General features: G+C 35.8%; 1 protein-coding gene across 4 annotated transcripts in view; it reads right to left on the bottom strand.

The window, feature by feature from the left end:
- ATP8A1 (ATPase phospholipid transporting 8A1) overlaps positions 1-21501 on the bottom strand; it is a 274370-nt gene that overhangs the window by 48889 nt on the left and 203980 nt on the right. For all 4 annotated transcript variants that reach the window (XM_016193274.2, XM_007534775.3, XM_007534776.3 and 1 more), the window contains 4 exons: positions 8501-8684; positions 8310-8420; positions 803-877; positions 577-699 (listed from right to left, as the gene is read on the bottom strand). In XM_016193274.2, coding sequence (XP_016048760.1) covers positions 577-699; positions 803-877; positions 8310-8420; positions 8501-8684 — 493 coding nt within the window. The remainder of the gene's footprint in view (positions 1-576; positions 700-802; positions 878-8309; positions 8421-8500; positions 8685-21501) is intronic.

The raw sequence follows: 21501 nt of genomic DNA, 5'->3' as shown, positions 1-21501 counted from the left end.
CACCTGCAGACCTGCTTCACTGCCTTGTGAAGTGACTCCCCTGCAGGTGGGGAGCCAGGGGCTTGAACTGGTCCTTGTGCTTTGTGCCACATGCGCTTAGCCAGCTGCGCTACCACCCGACTCCCAGAATTTAAGATTTTTAGTGAGGGCAAAGTTATTTCACAAAACAGAATACTGGCTGGGAATGACCTCTCAGCCCCCATCATTTTATACATGTAAAGACAGTGCTTGTCAGGTCTGAGTAACTGGACTCGGCAAGGAGTGAGGAGGACATCTCACAACACTGCAGAGACAGCAAGCCAAGAATCAAATGTATTGACAGCTGTCAGGCCCAGGTTATTGCTGTCTGGCAAACCTTACGAATTGTGGTTATATTTTAATCATTTTATAAACAGAAGAATACAAATGAACTAAACCCCATCTCTGTTCCCATCAGAATCTTAAGTGAATATGACTTGCAGTGGCTGACACTCTGAAGTTGCATCCTTACCTTTGGAAGACTGGATGATCCAAATTATTAGAGAAGAAAAGTAAACCCTCCAAGAATGTGCATCCTACCTCACAATCAGGTCCTACCTTAGTGTTGAAGTCCAATGCATTCTGTGATGTTTTGTATAATTCAGGATACTTCAACATATTTTCCTTTCTGCATGATCTCTCAAATATTCCAAGAGTTAATGGAGGCATGGCTGTAAACATCTAAAGCACACAAACTGATCATTATATCAAGCGACCAAATGTGGGGTGAACCTTTATCTCACAGTATTGAATATATAGGAATAATCAAATATTCTGCACTTACCACATTATAGAGGCCTATACACCATCTCTCAAAGAGGATCTGTCCAGAGAAGCCATTGACAAAGGCAAACCAGATCTAGGAAGAAAACAATCCCAAACTCCCAGAATTAGAACATGCACACACAAAACACAAATGCACTGCTTAGAATCGCTTGGATCTTCACTCATTGTGTAGTGGCAACATTAACATACTATTATGATTCTTGAGAATGCCATCTCTTTGATTGGATTCGAAGGAAAGCTTTCATAATAGATTTGCAATTTAAGCTATAGTTAGCTATACTTAAGAAATTAAATTAAAAAAGAACTAAATTAACAAGCAATCACAGACATACAGAAAGAAATTAAATACAACATTCTTCTTATATGATACCTTAGGACATATATTTTATGCTTTCAAACTTTAGTTTTAAGTCCTTTAAAAATCTCTATCACTGAATCATTAAAGATCATTATTGCTGTTACCATATAATGACAATTATTTAGAAAATAAAATGATTTTCTATAATAATTCAATTGCTATTATGTGTTGATTGGATCCATAATTTACATATATAAAGCCACAGATTTATCATACTGGAAACATACTGTATATACTGTTATGTCATACTTCTCTTCCTCTAACATTACCTACTGTACATTGTTAAAGCTGTTGCACATCATTTAAAATGCTCTTAATGAATATATATATCCCTAGTGTGGTGTCTACAACTATTTATGGATATTTAATTTGCTTCCAGATTTTGTTATTATGCAAAATTCTTCATTGCTTATTCTTATACAGAAATCCTATACATCTCTATTTCTTTATGGTAGATTTTCTTTGATAGACAACAGCTGTATTAGAGAGTAATTAATATACAACAAACGGCACACATCCAACAAGTATTTGGTGAGTTCAGATATGGGTACACTTATGAAGCTATCACCACATCCAGGTAATAGGTATACCCATCACCTCAAAAATTCCTTTGTGCCACCCCCTTTTTTAAATGAATTATTAAAATTAATGGCTAGACCATATAATTTTTTATACAGTTATTGATAGCTTCAGCCATTAGGACATAAAAATGTGAACTTAAAATATTAAAAAAAATATTTTGAGGCTGACATGTTATGCTCTGATTAAAGACAACATTCATTTTACAGAATGTAATTCTCTTAGGCCTAAACTTTGGATACAAAGTTAGAGAAACTTATAGAAAAACTTTCTCTAATATGTTTCAGACAAACATAATTAGAGTAAGTAAATGAGTAATATCAACATTATTACTTAAAAAAGCAGATCTAAAATGCAATTAAAAACCAAGCTGATCCTATAGACCAAATAGTCAGGCCTAGCAAAGAGATTACATAAACACATATACAAAGTCAAAACATAACAACAATAATAACAAAAAACCAGTTAGAGGAAAGGGGTCTTGACATGCTGGTCAAGTGAATTTTTGAATCAGAGTTGCATGGACTTTGCTACACTTCACGTTTCATTTAACCTCATTATGGAAGCATGAATTGCTACAAATTCACCATTTATCAATATGTACCCAGGCTGGCCTCCCTATGAAGAGTTTCTGTATTCGCATTGATCTTTTTCCTTTTTATAGTGCAAAGGAATGACTGAACATATATAGAAACAAATGTCTGCATCACGAGATGAAAATGAAAACAAAATAGCAACTGCATATGAAGTCTAAGTCCAAATTATAGCAACAGGGTTTAACAACAACAAGGCAAAAGCATAGAACATGCTCCCAGAGAGACAGAGAATGGGAAAGCTATCAGGGGAGGGGGTGGGTTATGGAGATTGGGTGGCGGGAATTCTGTGGAGTTGTACCCCTCCTACCCTATGGTTTTGTTAATTAATCCTTTCTTTAATAAAAAAAAAATGAAAAAAAAAAAAAGAAATTGGAGTCAAATCTGAAATTCTATGTGCTCGAACAAAAAAGCCTGGTCATTTGTGCATGCAAACTTTAAAAGAATTTAGGATGCTCATGTGAAGTTAAACTTACTCATTATGGTGGTGGGGCTGACTTTACTTTTTTTTCTTTTAAAGTATAAATTGATACCAGTTGACAAGGCAGACTTTAGTGCTTTCTTTTGTGTTTTCACATTTGACCTTTTTGAGATGTGGATTATGTAAATATGTATTTGTGATATTCTGTGTGATGATAATATTTGCCCTAAAGGTGACTGTGCACTATTGTGGTCTTACATAGTAAGAGATTCTTTCAGGTTGCTTAGGGTATGATGAAAATATAAGAACTTAGTTTGGTTGTGACTAAACAATGTGAATGTCTCATCTCAGAGCTGCCTTTTAAGAAACATTCCATGCTGATTAAAATGCCACTATGGGCTTAAACTTTAAGAACCTTACTCAAATCAATGAATATTTACATTGGGTTTCAAATCCAAGATAATTTTTGGATTAAACCAACATGTTTGTAGCCAAAGTTTGTTTTTAAAAATGCATGAATTAGCTGCTCTGTGGCAGAAAATTTTAAATGCAGAGCTACTAAGATATTTTTTCTTTTTTGTATTGAAAGGTAGGTGAACATATTTTTAAAGATTGCCTTCCTGTTAAGTAAAATAAGTAAAGAAGGAACAGACTACTACCAGATGGTTTCATTCACTCATAAGTGAAACAAGGACAAATAAAGCAAATGAATTTGTAAAACAAACAAAAAACAGTGATCAAATTTTTTCTTTAGACTTTGAATCTATAGTGGTTGTCAGAGGGACAAGGGAGCAGGTAGGTAGGTGATGTGTGCAGTGAGTTGTCCACATAAATACAAAACTATACCCTTGAAATCTTATAATTTGTAAACCAACGCTAAATCTTACTAATGAAAACATTCTCTGGTTGTATTAAGAACAATATTGTGATGTGAAGACCTGCAGTAGGTCCCAGAGTCTGTCTTCTGCACTTTCAATGTCCAAATTTGAGCAGTGCTCTAGTAAAAATAAATAAGTAAAATAATTAAGAAGTTATTTTCAGCTGAAAAGTGACTCACATGCCCTGTACAGGTGAAGCCCAGGGCACCATGCAGATGGTATTCTGGGTCTCCTCCTCCCCTCCCTTTCTCTGATAAAGTAAACCAATCTTATATTGTCCTAAATATATATTTTTCAAGGATAAATGAAGCCTCCCACACAGTACCTTTCACTTTCACATGAATATTTTAGTATTCAATTATTTTAAGGGGGGTAGGGTCTTCAATGGCAAAGAAGTCTTTCAGAAGGCTGATTTCAAGTTAGTCTATTATTTGTTATTAAAATTTATATTAAAAACATTCTTTACTAAATAAAACAAGATCTAAATGACTGTAAACACATAAAACTTCCTCTTTTGAGTCAAATGAAACCAGGGATGTTGAAAGAAAACATCAGTTCCTCTGGGCAGTTATCTTAAGTTCACAGGAAATCCATATCCCAGTACAATGTACTAGAAGTTTCACCTCACTGACTTTAATCAAAGCTTCTAGAAATTAGAAACACTACTTTATTTTAGGATTATACCGTAAAACCTGCATGAACCAATTGTTTGAAAGAAAATATTGTATTTTGCTAGGCAGTAATCAGAAGTTTCAGAGGAATTAAAAGAAAAAGAAAAACCCTTTAGAGTCAGTTTCAATGAACACCTAGAGATATGGCTGGGAATAAGTATGTGTCACCATAATGCTTTATACAAACACCTGCCAAATCTGTATTTATTTGTTTGACTGTAATTTATGGCAATGGACTAACTAGATAGTAACATTTCTGGCAACAAAGCTATGGGAAAAGGAACTTTTTGCAGATAATCTAAAAAAAAAAAAAAAAAAAAAAAAACCCACAATGTTCCAAACCTTTTATTAGCAAAGAAACTACAGACCTGACTCTCCTAGTATTATTTTCTAGCTCCACGTCCCAGCAGAGGCGTGGTTGTTAAAGCTTCACAGACACTTTCCTGATGGAGCTTTTCTGCATATTAAACAGCAGCTTACAAATAGTCAATGAGTCCTCTGCTCCCACGCCTGATCAGCACAAAAAACTCAAAGGAGAGACTGGAGACTGGCAGTTGTCCTCACTAGAGACATTCAATGATGTGTTTTCTGTCTATTCATTCACAGTATTGACATGAGCCATTAACATCTGCAGAACTTGTTTTAGCTGGCAAAAGTTGGGTATCTGGGAATTGATTTAAAAGGTCAATTCATTTCCAAGATAGTTGAATTATACTCAAAATACATTTCCATAATGTGCTAAAAGAAAAATATCTTAAAGAATGAGATCTCCAGCAAACTTTAGAACTTACTTCCTTTTCAACGTGTAAAGAATTTGATCAGGGTTAAATATCTCATGAAAAGGCTTTAAATTCAAAGCCAAGTGAAATTTAGGGCTAAGCAGCCACAAATTGTACAACGCAACAGAGCATGCAGATTTAGTTTTTCCACTTGCATTTAACATATTTTATTTCCCTCACTAGAACATAAGTTTTGTCCCTTTCATTGTTTGTTGTCAAATCGATATTTTAAAAAGCGGCAAGTTGAGAACTTATTTCACTTCATAAAACTTAAATTTTTGTAAGCAGCCTCATTGTTGCTAGTAGTTTTAAACATTTGCTATCTTGAAAAGTATGTTCAAATAAATGATACAAATTGATATACTTTTCATATCAATGTTTCCAGATGAGAAGACTATATAACTAGGAAGGTTTGAATAGAGGGGACTGGATATCAACAACAATTATTTTATAAGACAATCACATTCTATATATAAACAAGATTTTAAAAAATCTCATAAGCTGCTTTGGAACCAAGAACAGCTTATGTCAAAACAAGTCCAGATCAAATTCGGTAGTAATGAACAATAAGTAATTTGCAGATTATTTTATTTTTATTTCCAAATATCTGATTATTGTACCTAATGGGCTGTAACCTAATTATACAATTTTAGCAACCAATAAATAAAACTGTCTGCACACCTCAAAACTTAAGTTTCAATTTTACTAGCCTGAGTCACAGTAAGAACTATGCTCAGCTAACATTTTAATAAGGAAATGAGCATTTTCACAGAGGCACAAAGAGCAGCTGAACTGGATTTACAGCAGATCCAACTAACATGTCAATAGGGAAAACATGAAATCTACTGATTTCTTTTTGTCTATAGTGTTACTTCTCTAGTGGAAAGTATGAGATATTATTTCCATACAGCAAACAGTTTGATCATGTCTCTCCTGAAAGTGTGGAGAAATAGTCAACATACTTCAGAGGACAAGGTGGTACAAACATCTGGAGGAGGTCTGGACAGATTTATGAGGGCATTGATAGACCCTCTGACAAGAGTGGAAGATGGAAGTTCTTCTTAATAAGCGATAAAGAACTCATTGTCATGTTCCGTGGAGTTGCAGGAGGGGGAAGAAACTGATAACACCTATGTTTAAGTAATATAAACATTGCTTATGATGATAAATGGGTCATGTGGGAAAAAACGATGTCTCAATGAAGCACACAGTTCACTTATTCTTCCACTAGTGCTGTCTTGTCCAGCATGATGGCCACTGGTCATATGTGCCTCTGTAGTACTTAACATGTGATTAGTTCAAAAGCATGGGAAAATAGCTTAATGGTTATGCAAATAGACTCTCATGCCTGAGGCTCTGAGATCCAAATTCAATTCCCTGCATCATCACCATAGGCCAGAGCTGAGTAGTGCTCTGGTAAGGGGGAAAAAAAAGTGGTAAGTTCAAGTTCAGGTCTACTGTAAGTGTACAAACATTTTCCAGATTTTAAACACTAAGTATGAGGCAAAAGCATCACATTAACCTTTTTTTCCTCTTTTTTCTCTCATCAGGGTTATCACTGGGCCTCAGTGCCAGCACTACGAATCCACTGCTCTCTGAGGCTTTTTTTTCTCTCTCTCTTCCTCCCTCCCTCCCTTCCTTCCTGCCTTCCTTCCTTTTTGCTGTATAGGATAGAGAGAAATTGAAAGAGGAAGGGAATATAAAGAGAAAGAGACACCTGCAGACCTAGTGAAGTGTCCCTCCTGCAGGTAGGAGCGGGGACAAGAACCCAGGTCCTTGTACATGGTAATATGTGCGCTTATGGTACCACCTGGCCCCTCACATTAACCTTGTTTTAGCAATTATATGTTAAAATGGCAACACTGAATAAACTAAGTTAAGCAGAATCTCATTTAAGAATTAATGTGAGCTTTTTAAGTTTTACTTGTTGTTAATGTGGCTTCTAAGTTTTTTTTTTTTTTTAATTAGACACATGGCTTTCACTGTGCTTTTATACCAAATTCCTGAAGAACATGAACCTGTTTGATGTACATAGTAGCTGTTGAACTAAGCCTGGTGTGTAGCATCCAGTGAAGGGTATAAAATAAACCTGATCATATCTTATAGAGAAAAATACACCCTTTTAGATGTGATGCTCCTGATCCATTCTAACTTTTCATTTTTAAAGATTAAATTTGATACACAAAGAAGAATATAAGAAATTCTCTCCAACCCAGATACAGAAACTGAATATTAAAAATTGTGGACAAATTCCTTATTACCTGTACTCTTGCAATGTACCAAATTCAGAACACAAAGCAGATCTAGTTCGTGAAACACTGGTATCTAGGTCTGATACACAGGAAGAACTACAAAATGAGCAACACTAGCAAAATGACCTGTTAGCCTCAGTCTATCATTATCTTACTTAAAAAAATTACTTTTCTATGTGAGTTCTAAACAAGTGTTTTTAATTTAATTTTATTATTTATTTTGTTGCTGATGGAGTTTATTGCTCAAAGTTGACTTTTTCAGGCAGAGACAGAGAGATAGAGAGAAAGACACCACAACACTGAAGCTTTCTCCATTGTGGTAGAGGGCTAGGCATGAATCTAGGTAGTGTGAGTGATGCCAACCTGACTTCCCTGGGCAGATGGCCTCACCATTGTGTCCCAGAACCCCACCTCTCCAGAGCCTTGTCTCACAAGGGGAAGAGAGACAGGCTGGGAGTATGGATCGACCTGCCAATGCCCATGTTCAGTGAAGAAGGTATAACAGAAGCCAGACCTTCCATCTTCTGCACCCCAGAATGATCTTGGGTCCATACTCCCAGAGCGATAAAGAATAGGGAAGCTTTCAAGGGAGGGGATGGCATATGGAACTCTGGTGGTAGGAACTATACCCCTCTTATTGTATGGTCTTGTCAATATTTCTATCTTATAAATAAACTTAAAAAAAGAGCATTGTTTTTTCTCATATTATTGACCTTGTAATAAATGCTATATGCATTTGTAGTCCTTCTCAAAACTGAAGACATTCCTTCAGTAGCAACTTTAATTCAGCATTTCTTAATAAAACAAACAGTAATGTTTTCTGCCAACATTTAAATATTTCTCATGGCTGACAAATTTTTCTGTTTTAGCAAGGATTAAAAAAAAAGCAAATGAAGGATTAATAAAAACAGTGAGAAGATGCTTTCATAGTAAATCTTTCTTTAAAAAGACAGTGATTTCAGACTTGAAATTACCTCGATAATGTAGAGGACTATATTCTTGTAGAAGCAGTACAAAATACATTTAGAGACTCTGTTGTAGTTCCAGGCACCATGAACCATCAATAGATTCTTCAAATACTTGAACTAAAAGGAGAGTAGAGGAAAAATATGAGTTATTTTTCTATCTCATGGTGGAACGATATTTTAGTAGAAATGATCTTTACCTGAGCTATGGAGTAATCAGAAGAATTAGCGGCCTGAAGGCCTTCATTGCCACTTATACCAACACCAACGTGTGCTGTTTGTATCATGCTGACATCATTTGCTCCATCTCCAATTGCCAGTGTTATGACTTTGACTTGCTTCTTAACCATCTCGACGACTTCAGATTTTTGAAGAGGAGAAACCCTAAAATTATAACAAACAGTCAACTACATGTCTTCTGGAAAAGGATTTAAAGTGTTATTAACTTGAAGGATTAAAAAAAGGAGAAGACTCAAGTGAATCACCCCATGAACCATAGTGGAAACCAAATTGTCACCTTAAGGGGGAAATTAAATTGAAACCTTGCAGTAAACCTCTATATAACAAGTATCAGCTACAATACTTTGTCGAGCACTCATTTACTAGAAAGTTCGCATTCATTTGCTGAAGACATCTGAGTTCAGAAATTTCATTACTTTCTAATATGCAATATAGGAATATCTAATTTTACTCTTTTGAAGAGAAATTTCAAAAAAAGTTTCTGAACTGTAGTCCAAATACTAATAATTTTCTATCATCTGGAAATAAAAGTTCTGTTTCTGCAAATTGATCTTTGATAGTGAGCTGTTTAAATCAACTAAAAGCTCAATTAGCAGTGAGAATTAATTAACCTCTTGACTGGTTCTCAAGGTGATTACATAGTTCATGTGCCTCGATTTCCTGCCAGTGTTACTGATTGCCATGCTAAAATAAGTAACCTTTTAAATAAATCTATCAGGAACAGAGAACACCAGTACTGAAACTACATTTTGTTTTAACTTTAGAGCAACTTAACACAGTTTTGGTCACACACTTTTTATTTAATCATTTTATAGAGACATAATGATTTACAAGATAGTTGTCATCACATAGGAACAATTTATTATCTCCTCATCAAATCAGCCTGTACACCACTTCCATCACTCATCTTAATTCCTTCTCTACCAATGTCCAGAGTCCCCTACACCCTCGCTACTCTCTTCCTCCATCCCTGTCCCCCAGAGTCCTTGGCTGACTTTGTTACTACAGGTCATAGCTAGTCCAAGTTTCACTTTGTGATTTCCCATAGTTCTTTCCTTGTTACCTAAATTCTACTTGTAAGTGAAATAATTTGCTATTTGTTCTTCTCCTTTTGGCTTATCTCACTTAACATGATTTAGAATCCCTTAAGAAAGAAACGCCAAGATAATGACAGCAGGGCTCAAAGAGAGAATGCACATATTTATTAACATAATATATCATCTGTACTGTTTTGGAAATGAAGTAAAAAAGAAAGGATATTGAAATAATTCACAGATTCAATAAAGGACTAATACAGTAATTAAATTTAAGAAACAATGAACTCACACAAAGTTAGGGAATGAGAAAAATGACTCAAGAGTTCACTCAATTTATTTATTTATTTATTTATTTATTTATTTATCTTATGAGAGACACTTGGGCACCAGCTCTGTCATGTGTAGTGCCAGGTACTGAGCCACTGTATGATTGCCAGAGTTGAATTCCTATCAGTATTAAGTAGAGTAGGTATTTATTTGCTGTCAATAGAACAGCCTGTAAAATACTTGACCTTATTTTAAAAAATGAATATAACTACCCTGAAAGACATAATGCTTTTTTCCCCCTGATGATTATTTCTAAGGAAAGCTATCTAGTACTGACTCTGTATAAAAGTCCTACTGCTCTTCTGAGAGCTTCAGTCAAAGCATCTCCAGTGTTTACTACAAGTTTGAAAATCAATGCATTAAAATAGAGGTTATCACAGTAAGATTCTTAAATTTTCATTATGATGTTAGGATTATTAATTAAAATATTATACCATGGATAGCTCATTTTTAGTTATTGGCATGACAGTATGAGAAATTAGTTCATTTGATTCCTGTTACTCATATGTCCTAATTGAATAGTATTATTCTAAACAAAACATTCTATTATAACTATCAAGTATAACTACACTGGAAATTACTATGTTGAATCATTGCCAAACTTCTGTTGGAGGATGTCATTTAATAAACCATTCATAAAAGTTTGACAGTATAACTAATACACAGATTTATAGAAATAAAAATATTCACCGATATAATATTTATCCTGCAAAGAGAACCAATTCCCTCATCTTTGTTCTTCTAGTACAAATCAAAATAAGGGACTCGATAAAAGACTGCTATGTGAAAGAATTATTTGAATTTTTAAAAAATTTCCTTTCAGAGTCTGAAAATAAAACAAAGTGATGCAACTGTGAAAATAGCAAGAAAACAGATGCATGTGAGACTATTAATGGGCTTTTTTTCACCATTAGTCCCCCTTGAAGCACTTTTTATTTTGTTTTTGCATTTTAATTGAATTTTCTTGACAAGGAAATAAAAAAGTGGTAAGACCACTGGCTGTTGGTCAACATTGTAAACTGAGACTACAGCTGACATTTAGGTAACGTCAAAAGATTGCTTACTTAGAAATCATCAACAAAAACAAATTAGAAATGGGTGTAAAAAGCATTTAAAAACATTTATCAGATTTTATTTACAAATTAACGGGCTTTCAATATATTGGGAATTCACACCACGGGGCTGATGGAGTTAGGAAGCAGTGGGACTTTTTTTTTCTTTCTTTAATGAGTTGAAAATGTAGTAAAGAAGAAATATCTGCATGGTGAGCTAGTATTACTGAGTTAAAGAAGCACCGAAAAAGAGTTTCTTCTGACTATTACAACCAACCACTGTGTTCCCTGATTGACACTGTTAATTTTCAATATTTGCAAATTAATATTAGCTGTAGATTTTCACCATCTCTTGTGAATGTGGTTAACTCAGATACATACATACATATATATATATATGTATGTATGAGTCACTTTGGCAAGAGCAATGCCTTTTGAAGATGCAGTGACAGATAACAATAAAACAACACTGCAACTGCTACCAGCTAGGGTACTGCTGCCCATTATTAAGCTACAAGTAGACAACCATCTTGAAGATGGCACAATGGAGGCCCTTTCACTCATGATTTTGAAACAGCGGTTGGTTGTTGTATAAAGATAACAGATGTAAGTGGGGATTCTTAACAAAAGAAAAAGAACATAAAGCATTTAATTCAAAACGTACGTGCACAAACGTGATGCGATTTTTTTTTAAAGATTTTATTTATTTATTAGAAAGATAGGAGGAAAGATAGGAGGAGAGAGAAAGAACCAGACATCACTCTGGCACATGTGCTGCCGGGGATCCAACTCAGGACCTCATGCTTGAGAGTCCAAAGCTTTATCGCTGCGCCACCTCTCGGACCACACGTGATGTGATCTTAGCACAGGGATCTTCTATTTGAAATTCTGCATATGCTTTGTTGCAGAAACATAATGCAAGAGAAAGAATCTATGCTAACTTTTCATTACAGTGGAGATTTGAACGGAATGATGTTTCTCCATTCCAGTTTATTGTCATTTGCCTACTCTCAATCAATAGCAATTTTCTTAGCAATCCGAAAAGTCTTTTCTACAACACACATACCTGGTTTTCCTAGGAACATTTGCACTGGATTATTATTTCAGTGGTTTAAGAAATATCTACACAAGTGATGATTACTTTAAGAAATGTTACAAGAAGAAACAGATTTGGGAAAAATCGCCAAACAATTATCAAGAGGAACTAAGTCAGTTCATGGAAGTGAAAGTACACCAAACTGTTCTTTTAGCTCTGGACATGATGTGCTTTGGGTGTCATTCAGCAATGTCTTACAGAAGGAATAAAGTTTAAAGAGGTTCAGTTTTGTCAAGTTCAGGTCAGTTCAAACAAGATCTACTTTATAAGCCCTCTTGAGGGCTTCTTCAGGACCGTACACTCATGAGTGCAGCCAAGAATGTTCCCAGCTGTGATCATGGACTGCAAACACAAACTAACATGTACTTAGGGGTTAGACAGGCTCCTGTGCTAAAAATGAATATATATGGGGCCTGGGTCAGATCAGATGGGTAAAGTTAATTATATTTATAAATTTTCTTCAAGTTTGGGAGATACTCTCTGCCCTGATCCACCTTTCTCAAGTCTGACACCAGCTTCTCAGACTGTATTTTTATTCCATCTGCATGTTAGCTATTAAGCTTCAAAAATCCAAAGTCATGGGCCCCTAGGAACATGCTTAAACTTTCTAGCTCCTTTTCATCCTAAAATCCCGATTCCCATTTGCTCTATTCCTAGCTTATAAAATATTTTTGTCCTGCTTTATATCTTATCACCTTTTAGTCACCAAATTGCAGACACTACCATGATTTCATCCTGAACTCCCTGGGCAGATGACCTCAAGAAGGGGTCCCCAAACCATGCTTCGCCAGAGTCCTACCTCATTATGGAAAGACAGAAATAGAGGGGTATGCATTTACCTGCCAATGTTCATGCCCAGTGGAAAAGCAATTACAGAAGCCACACCTTCCACCTTCTGCACCTCATAAAGAAATTTGGCCTATACTTTCAGAGGGGTAAATGTTAGGAGAAGATGACCAAAGGGCTCTGAACTCCAACTCCATCAGAACCCGGGGGAGGGGGCACTAGAAAGCAGTAGGTGTGATTTAGAAAGGAAGAGAAGGCAGGACCATAAAGCGAAAAAAGGACAAATATATATAAATATAGATAGTTACAGAAGTTGTAATAGTCAACCCATATCTATGGTCTTGGGAGATTTAATGCAGTTTCCAATGGAGGGAATGCGAATACAGAACTCTGGTGGTAGGAAAGGTACCCCTGTTATAATTTTGTAAAGCAATATTAAATCACTAATAAAACTTTGAAAATATCTATTTTTTAAAATAACATCCATTAAATCATTCCTTTTATAAGAGTGGAGTGATTTATAGGATTGCAAAAACAAAATTAAACAAAATTATAAGACACTAAAAATAAGTATAATATAAATAAAGCTACTTATTTCTTTTAATGACAGAGAAACACACACACACACACACACACACACACACACACACACACACACACACACAGAGATTCCAGAGAAGCACAGCTCACCTCTGGTTTAAAATCTAAGTTACTGTAGAGTGGTGGTGCTGGGGATTGAATCTGGGACCTCGGAATCTTAGGCAAATATATATATTTTAAAGAGAATATATTGAGCATTTTTACATCTAAGATATATGCATTTTAATAAAAATTAGAATAAATATACAGTCCCAAGCTATGTTGCTCCCACTTTTTCTTTTGTATAACTATTATGATATCTCCTCAGCCCAAATAAAAGGTTTTTTTTTATACAATTGTTAGTTCTTCAAAAATTTCAGAGAGCGCAGAAATTAATCTCAGTGCAGTAGACTTGAGGCTTCTTGATGAGCCAGAATTTGACTTCGCCTTGATAAATAGAAGAGAACTCATGTTAAGGGCATAACTGATTTTTAAAAAATTTTTACTTTTTAGATAGAGACAGAGAGGCATGGGGCAGAGACAGAGAGGGAGACAGAAAGATACCTGCAGCACTGCTTCACCTCTTGAGAAGTTTCCCCCCTGAAGGTGGGGGTTGGGGGTTTAAACCCAGGTCCCTGAGCATTGTGGAAATGCCCAGACTCACTAATTTCTTAAACTTCATGTCAGAAGTGTCCAGAATATATTCTATTCTACTGTTTTGTCCCCACCACCACATAAAAGGTTACTTACTTCACTCAATGTGTATTTATAGTCTTTACTTTGGCACATTTGTTTCTATATTTGTATATTTGTCAAAGTGGTTAAGAACAACTTCAACCCAGTTTTCCCAGCACCATTTATTGAAGAGAGCTTCCTTTCTCCATTTAATACTTTGGGCCCCCTTATCAAAGATTAGATGTCCATAAGTGTGGGGGTTTAGTTCTGGGCTTTCAATTCTTTTCCACTGGTCTGTATGCCTATTTTTGTTCCAGTACCAGGCTGTTTTGATGATGATGGTCTTATAATATAGTTTGAGATCTGGGGGTATGATGCCTCCATTTATATTTCTTTTCTTCAAGATTGTTTTGGCAATTCTACGTGTTTTCTGGTTCCAGATAAATGACTGTAGTTTTTGTTCTATTCTCTTAAAGAAGCTTGGTGGAACTTTGATCGTGTTAAATTTGTATAAGGCTCTTGGGAAAATATTCATTTTGATGATATTAATTCTCCCAATCCATGAGCATGGCATGTCTTTCCATTTCTTGGTATCAGTTTCTATTTCCTTGAAGAGTGACTCATAGTTTTCAGTATACAAGTCTTTCACTTCTTTGCTCAGCTTTATTCCTAGGTATTTTATTGATTTTGCTGCAACAGTGAATGGGAGTGATTTCTGGATATCCTCTTCTTCGGATTTAGTGTTTGCATAAAGAAATGCCACTGATTTTTGTACATTGATTTTGTAGCCTGACACTTTGCAGAATTGCCTAATAACTTCCAGTAGTTTTCTGCTGGATTCTTTAGGTTTTTCTATGTATTCTATCATATCATCTGCAAATAGTGAGAGCTTGACTTCTTCCCTTCCAATCTGTATTTCTTTGATTTCTTTCTCTTGCCTGATTGCTATGGCAAGAACTTCCAATACTATGTTGAAGAGTAATGGTGATAATGGACTGGTCTGTCTAGTCCCCCGTCTGAGGGGTAATGTTTTCAGTTTCTGTCCATTGAGTATGATGTTGGCTGTAAGTCTGCTATATATGGACTCCACTATCTTGAGGAATTTCCTATCTATTCCCATTTTTTTTAGTGTTTTGAGCATGAATGGGTATTGGATTTTGTCAAAGGTTTTCTCTGTATCTATTGAGATAATCGTGTTTTTTTGTTTTGCTTTTATTGATGTGGTGAATGACACTGATTGACTTAAGTATGTTGAACCAGCCATGCATTCCTGGGATAAATCCCACTTGGTCATGATGAACAATCTTTTTGGTATGCTGCTGTATCTGGTTAGCCAGGATCTTGTTTAATATTTTGGCATCTATGTTCATCAGAGATATTGGCTGTAGTTTTCCTTTTTTGTTGTGTCCCTATCTGCTTTTGATATCAGGGTGATGTTGGCTTCATAGAAGGTGGAAGGGAGTGTTCCTGTTTCTTTGATCTTGTGGAAGAGCTTTAGAAGTATAGGTATTGCTTCCTGAAAGTTTTGTAGAATGCATTTGTAAAGGCATCTGGTCCAGGACTTTTGTTGGGAAGATTCTTAATAACTGTTTCAATTTCTTTGTCTGTGATTGGTGCATTTAGATTTTGTAGTTCTTCTTGGTTCAGTTTTGGAAGGGCATATGTTTCTAGGAATTCTTCCATTTTTTCCAGATTCTCTAGCTTGGTGCTGTACACTTCTTTGTAGAAGTTTCACATGATTTTTTGGATTTTTGTGGTGTCAGTTGTGATATTTCCTCTATCGTCTACAATTCTATTTATTTGAGTCTTTTTTTTTCTTTTCTTTTTTTCAGTGACTCTGGCGAGGGGTTTGTCCATCTTGTTTAATTTTTCAAAGAACAAACATTTGATTCATTGATCTTTTGTATGGTTCTCTTATTTTCAATGTTGTTTATTTCTGCTCTGATTTTAGTGATTTCCATCCTTCTGATTTCTTAGGGTTCCTTTGTTCCACTTCTTCTAAGTCCTTAAGGTATACAGTAAGGTTTATTTGAGCTTTCTCTTGTTCTCTAATGTGTGTTTGTATGGCTATGAGTTTCCCTCTCAGTACTGCGTTAGCTGTGTCCCAAATATTTTGATAGCTTGTGTCTTCATTTTCATTTGTTCCCAGGAACACTTGAATTTCTTGCTTGAGTGCCTCTCTGACCCAGCGGTTCTTAAGGAGCATGTTGTTGAGTTACCAAATTTTGTGAATTTTATTAATTTTCTGTTTGTTGTTGAACATTAGCTTTACTCCACTGTGGTCTGAGAAGATACTTGAATATGATTCATATGACCCTCTCCTAGGGATATAACCCAAGAACTCCATAACATCCAACCAAAAAGATATGTGTACACCTATGTTCATAGCAGCACAGTTAATAATAGCTAAAACCTGAAAGCAACCCAGATGCCCAACAACAGATGAGTGGCTGAGAAAGCTGTGGTACATATACACAATGGAATACTACTCAACTATTAAGAACAATGATTCCACCTTCTCTGACACATTTTGCATGGAGATAGAAGGAATTATGTAAGTTAGCTAAGTCAAAAAAACAAAGACAAGTATGGGATGATCCTACTTATAAACAAAAGTTGAGAAAGAAGAACAGAAAGGTAAACTCAAAGCAGGATTTGACTGAATTTGGAGTAGGGTGCCACAGTAAAAATTTCTGGGTGGAGTGTGAGGGTGGATGCTCAGCTTCACTGGGCAGATGGGGGGGGAGAGGGAGGAGTAGGGGATGGAACACAGTCTTTTGGTGGTGGGAATGGTGTTTATGTACACATCTATTAATTTGTAGTCATATAAATCATTTAATTAATATGAGGGGAAAAAATGGGATGCATTGGATCGACCTTCTCGTGGTGCATCCCGTGAGTACCCATTCATTGGGGAAACTGACAATCCTTCCTAGCCGACTGAATCCACATGGATCCCAGTCACTTTCAAAGCCAGCAACAAGCAGCTCCTGCCAGCTTTCAACCTGACCTGTTGACTGGCTACGGAAGAAGGGCAAACGCTAGAAGAAGAAGAAGGGGAAAGTTGATCAAATGCCTCAAAATTTTTAAAGCACAGACTGAGTCTTTTTAATACACAGGCTGAGTCTTTGATATGTTGACTCTCTTAAAAGCTTAGACCAGGGAGATCAGAAGCAACCAGTGGCACAGCTATATACAAATAATGTCAAAGGAAATAAATTATGGTGATGTTGTGTATGATACAGAAAATCCTAACAAAGGGATTTTTCAAAGTTAACCCAATTGCCAAATAATGTAATTACAGCAATAACTATCTATCGCTTTCTTAAACCCTAGAAAGCAGTCATCTTTCTTTTTACACTAGAGTTTATACCACCTATGGGTGGTAAAACTTAATACACAGTGATTATCTACTGTTGCTTATTTATTTATTTATTTTAATCTTACTTTTTTTTTTTTTTGATGGGAGGCAGAGAAGTCAGAAGTCTCTATGGAAAAAGACTGCATATACAGCATATGCTATAAAGGTCCACTCTTCTTCCCCATGGTTCTAGAGACAGAGGGTGGTCCTTTGTGATACAACTGAGCAGTCACTGTGCGCAATACGCTTTTCAGATATTATTTTGGCTACAGTTTCTGCACATGTTACTCATTATTTTCCTTATTTGATATGTAGTATTTCTCACTGCCTTGTGAACATGAGATCAGAGTACTAAACTTTTACCATGTAGGCTAGAAAGTATATAGGGTGGCCCATCTTATATGAGTCTCATTTTGCACACTTTTAATGGGATTAGCTAAATGAATCACCTTTGAATATAATATGGATAGAGATTATATATGCATGTGCATACACAGACACATAATAAAGGATAATTTAAGGGACTTTTTATAGGTAACCAAAAAGAATACAATAGCTTCTCTTGCTGCATTATGTTTTTAGTTTAAAACATACATATTTTTATTAAAAATTAAGTCACTATTATCTCAAAAATTTCTACTGTAAACTGAGAAGTTGCTTTTATTAAACAGATCTAGAATAAAAACATCTAAGAACATGAGGAATATTAGATTTCATAATTATCCTGAAGTGTTTATAGCACCCTCCTGTTTACCAAGGTCACAGAGGTCAGTATCATTAATAGGGGACCTCCTGTGCTTTTTCTTTTTTCTTTTTTTGTACTTTTCCTGTAATAAACTTCCTAAGATTTCTCCTTGTGAATATAAGTCAATTCCCCATTGAGTCATATTCTGTTGACTAATAAAGAAATTACAAACAGAGAAATCAGGGAAAACTTTATGAGATTTTACTTGATTCTATTCTGAAAAATTTATTAGGCTCATTTTGTAAATTTTGAACTGAGATGGAATTAAAATATATATAAAGAAGGTACTATATGTACCAAAATTCAGTAACTATTATGACACTTCCAGAGATTTACCATCATTTTATTACTAGAACGAAAATAGCTGCTTACATAACAAACTATAAAAATAATACTCAGAATGCAGTACTTAATGAAACATTCAACCTCATCTAGGTAAGAATGTACTGCTCAAATGACTGATGAGTGTGTTCCTAGCCTCCTCCAAAAGCAACATCTCCTGACAAACTATGCAATCAGAGGCATCCAGCGAACCTTATAATATAAGGACTAGTCTACAGGAATAAGATAGATAGCCTTTCCATGGGGGAAACCTAACACTATTTAGTGCATATCATGTAATAAAAATGAATGGAATTTTTGCAAGAAAGAGAAATTCATCTCATTCTTCCACAACACTAATGTTGTTTGTATTTATTTTGACAATCCCACTATTATCAGACAAAGTTTGTTTAATTTGCTCTATTTAAAGAGTATAAAGGAACCATGGGCATTGGGCTGTCCAGGACTTTTTAAAAAAATATTTATTTATTTATTCTCTTTTGTTGCCCTTATTATTTTATTAATGTAGTTATTGATGTTGTCATTGTTGGATAGGACAGAGAGAAATGGAGAGAGGGGGGGAAGACAGAGACGGGGAGAGAAAGATAGATACCTGCAGACCTGCTTCATCGCTTGTGAAGTGAATCCCCTGCAGGTGGGGAGCTGGGGGCTCGAACCGGGATCCTTATGCCAGTCCTTGCGCTTTGCGCCACCTGCGCTTAACCCGCTGTGCCACCACCTGACTCCCCCAGGACTTTTTATATGGATGGAGAATGAAGAAAACCTATTTTTCACTGGAATATGTACATTAAAAATGGATGAAAGGCAGATGACAGTGGCCCTTGTATAACATGTTATGCATTTCTGAATGTACTAGTTGTTTCAGGAGTAAAATAACAGTCTACCTGTCAGTAGTCTCTCCATATATGTTTCCTCCTAGAAGTAAGAAGTGGTAGAGAGGAATGTCTCTAACACTAGGGCTGATGTGTCCTAACTAGGAAGCATGTCTACCCAAGAAGTTTTAACATGTATACCCCTTTCTAGTCCTACCCTCTGTTACTGTTGATCTCAGTGTAGTAAAGTATATTGCCTTTACCTCTTCCTGTTGCCAGCTTCTGGTAGAAGCCTTTTTCCTATGACTCTTGGTATGTGTGCATAGGCTGGAAATCTTTAGGTTGAAAGAAAATCAGTTTGCTCATTCTGTCTACTTCCTCTCCCCTACCCCTTCCCTCATCTGATTTTAAGTGGTTTTGTTGGAAGATGGAACAGCTGTTAACATAGGCTTTTGATATAGATTAGAACCATATCTTGAAGATTCCAGGAGTTAAATGAAACAAAAACAAAACAAAAAAAAGAGTTCTGTAAATTCCAGAGTCACAATTAACCAATAACACAAAATCTGTGAGAAACCTTTGAGGGAAATAGGAAGCGATGGATACCCGTTAGAAGATAAAGAGAATAGAGGGAAAGAGTGGTGTGTCAGGAGTCAGATGACCAGGTGGGGAAAGTTTCCCAGCTTGACTATTCCCTCCAGTGGGCTTTCTGCAAGCTCAGACTGACCAGTGTGAAGGAAGTGAGACAGGGCTGGGAGGCGAGGTGACCTCACTATTTTTTATTGCTGATAAAATCTAACAGTACTGCATCCTTCAATGGATTACTTTTATAAACTGGAGGAAAGTTGTCATAATGTGAACAACAACAACAACAACAACACCACCAACCAACCAGCCATGGAAATTCCCATCCCTAGAATATGGAAAGCTGAAACAACTTTAGGTGGAGGAAATATCATGGGCAGGGGATATCTTTTTTTTTTTTGGGAGGGGAGTCAACTGGAACTCCTGGCTGTCCATTCTACCAGTTTAAACAGGTCCTTAGTCTAGTTGTTCTTCTCTAAGCTTACCTGCTACACTATCTTTTGAGAGTTTGCTTCAGCCCTTTTTCTAGTAAGATTTTGCTGAATGTGTTGGGTAAGAAAGAGCCCAAATAGCTCAATAGGGGCCCTGGGTCCCCCAGTAAAAAAAGTGGCACATAATATAGCAAAAATTACAATAACTATAAATGGTTTAAATTCATTGGTTAAAAGACATTTTTCAGATGGATTAAACATATTCAGCAGTATGTTGTCTAAAAGAAAAACTTTTAATAATGAAAGCTAGTGACACTCATTTCTAAGCATCTGAATTATGTTTGAAGCCCTTTACTTTATTTTAATTCATTCAATTCTCAGAAGATGTTTTTAGGGAGTCTGGGTGGTGCACAGCAGGTTAAGCGCATGTGGTGCAAAGCGCCAATGACCAGCTCAGGGATCCTGGTTTGAGCCCCCGGCTCCCTGCCTGCAAGGGAGTCGCTTCACAGTCGGTGAAGCAGGTCTGTGTCTGCAGGTGTCTATCTTTCTGTCCCCCTCTCTGTCTTTCCCTCCTCTCTCCATTTCTCTCTGTCCTATCTAACAACTACGACATTGATGGAAACAGCAATAACTACTACAACAATAAAAAGACAAGGGCAACAAAAGGGAAAATAAATTAATTAAAAAGATGTCTTTATAAGACAGGTTACTATCATTACTATTTTATAAATGTGGACAATAAGGTATAGAAACATTATGTAACTTTAGGTAAAATAGCAAATAAGAAGTTAGGTCAGGGTTCAACCCTAAGCAATGAGGATTTTGAGACAGCTTTTTTTTTTTTTTTTTGTACTTGGGAGTGATCCCAGTTCTACATACATACAATACATATGACTTATTCCACTGAGCTACACCCCCTAATCTCAACACCAACAATAGCAGTATTGAAAATATTACAGGTAAAAGCAGGCAGGCACATAGGAAATAAAGGAAAGTCAGGTTAGCAATTTTGATACCAGACAAAACATAATTTAGGATATAAGCAAAGTCATAATGTTCAGAGGGAAATGTTTATGTATGAGCATATTCCTCTCAGCAGAAACATTTGACTAAATCATTTTTAAGATTAGCGA

The sequence above is a fragment of the Erinaceus europaeus genome, chromosome 3, assembly GCF_950295315.1.
Source record: "Erinaceus europaeus chromosome 3, mEriEur2.1, whole genome shotgun sequence".
Classification (NCBI taxonomy): Eukaryota; Metazoa; Chordata; class Mammalia; order Eulipotyphla; family Erinaceidae; genus Erinaceus; species Erinaceus europaeus.
The sequence above is the reverse complement of the archived record's forward strand: the minus strand, read 5'-3'. Positions and strand labels throughout refer to the sequence as shown.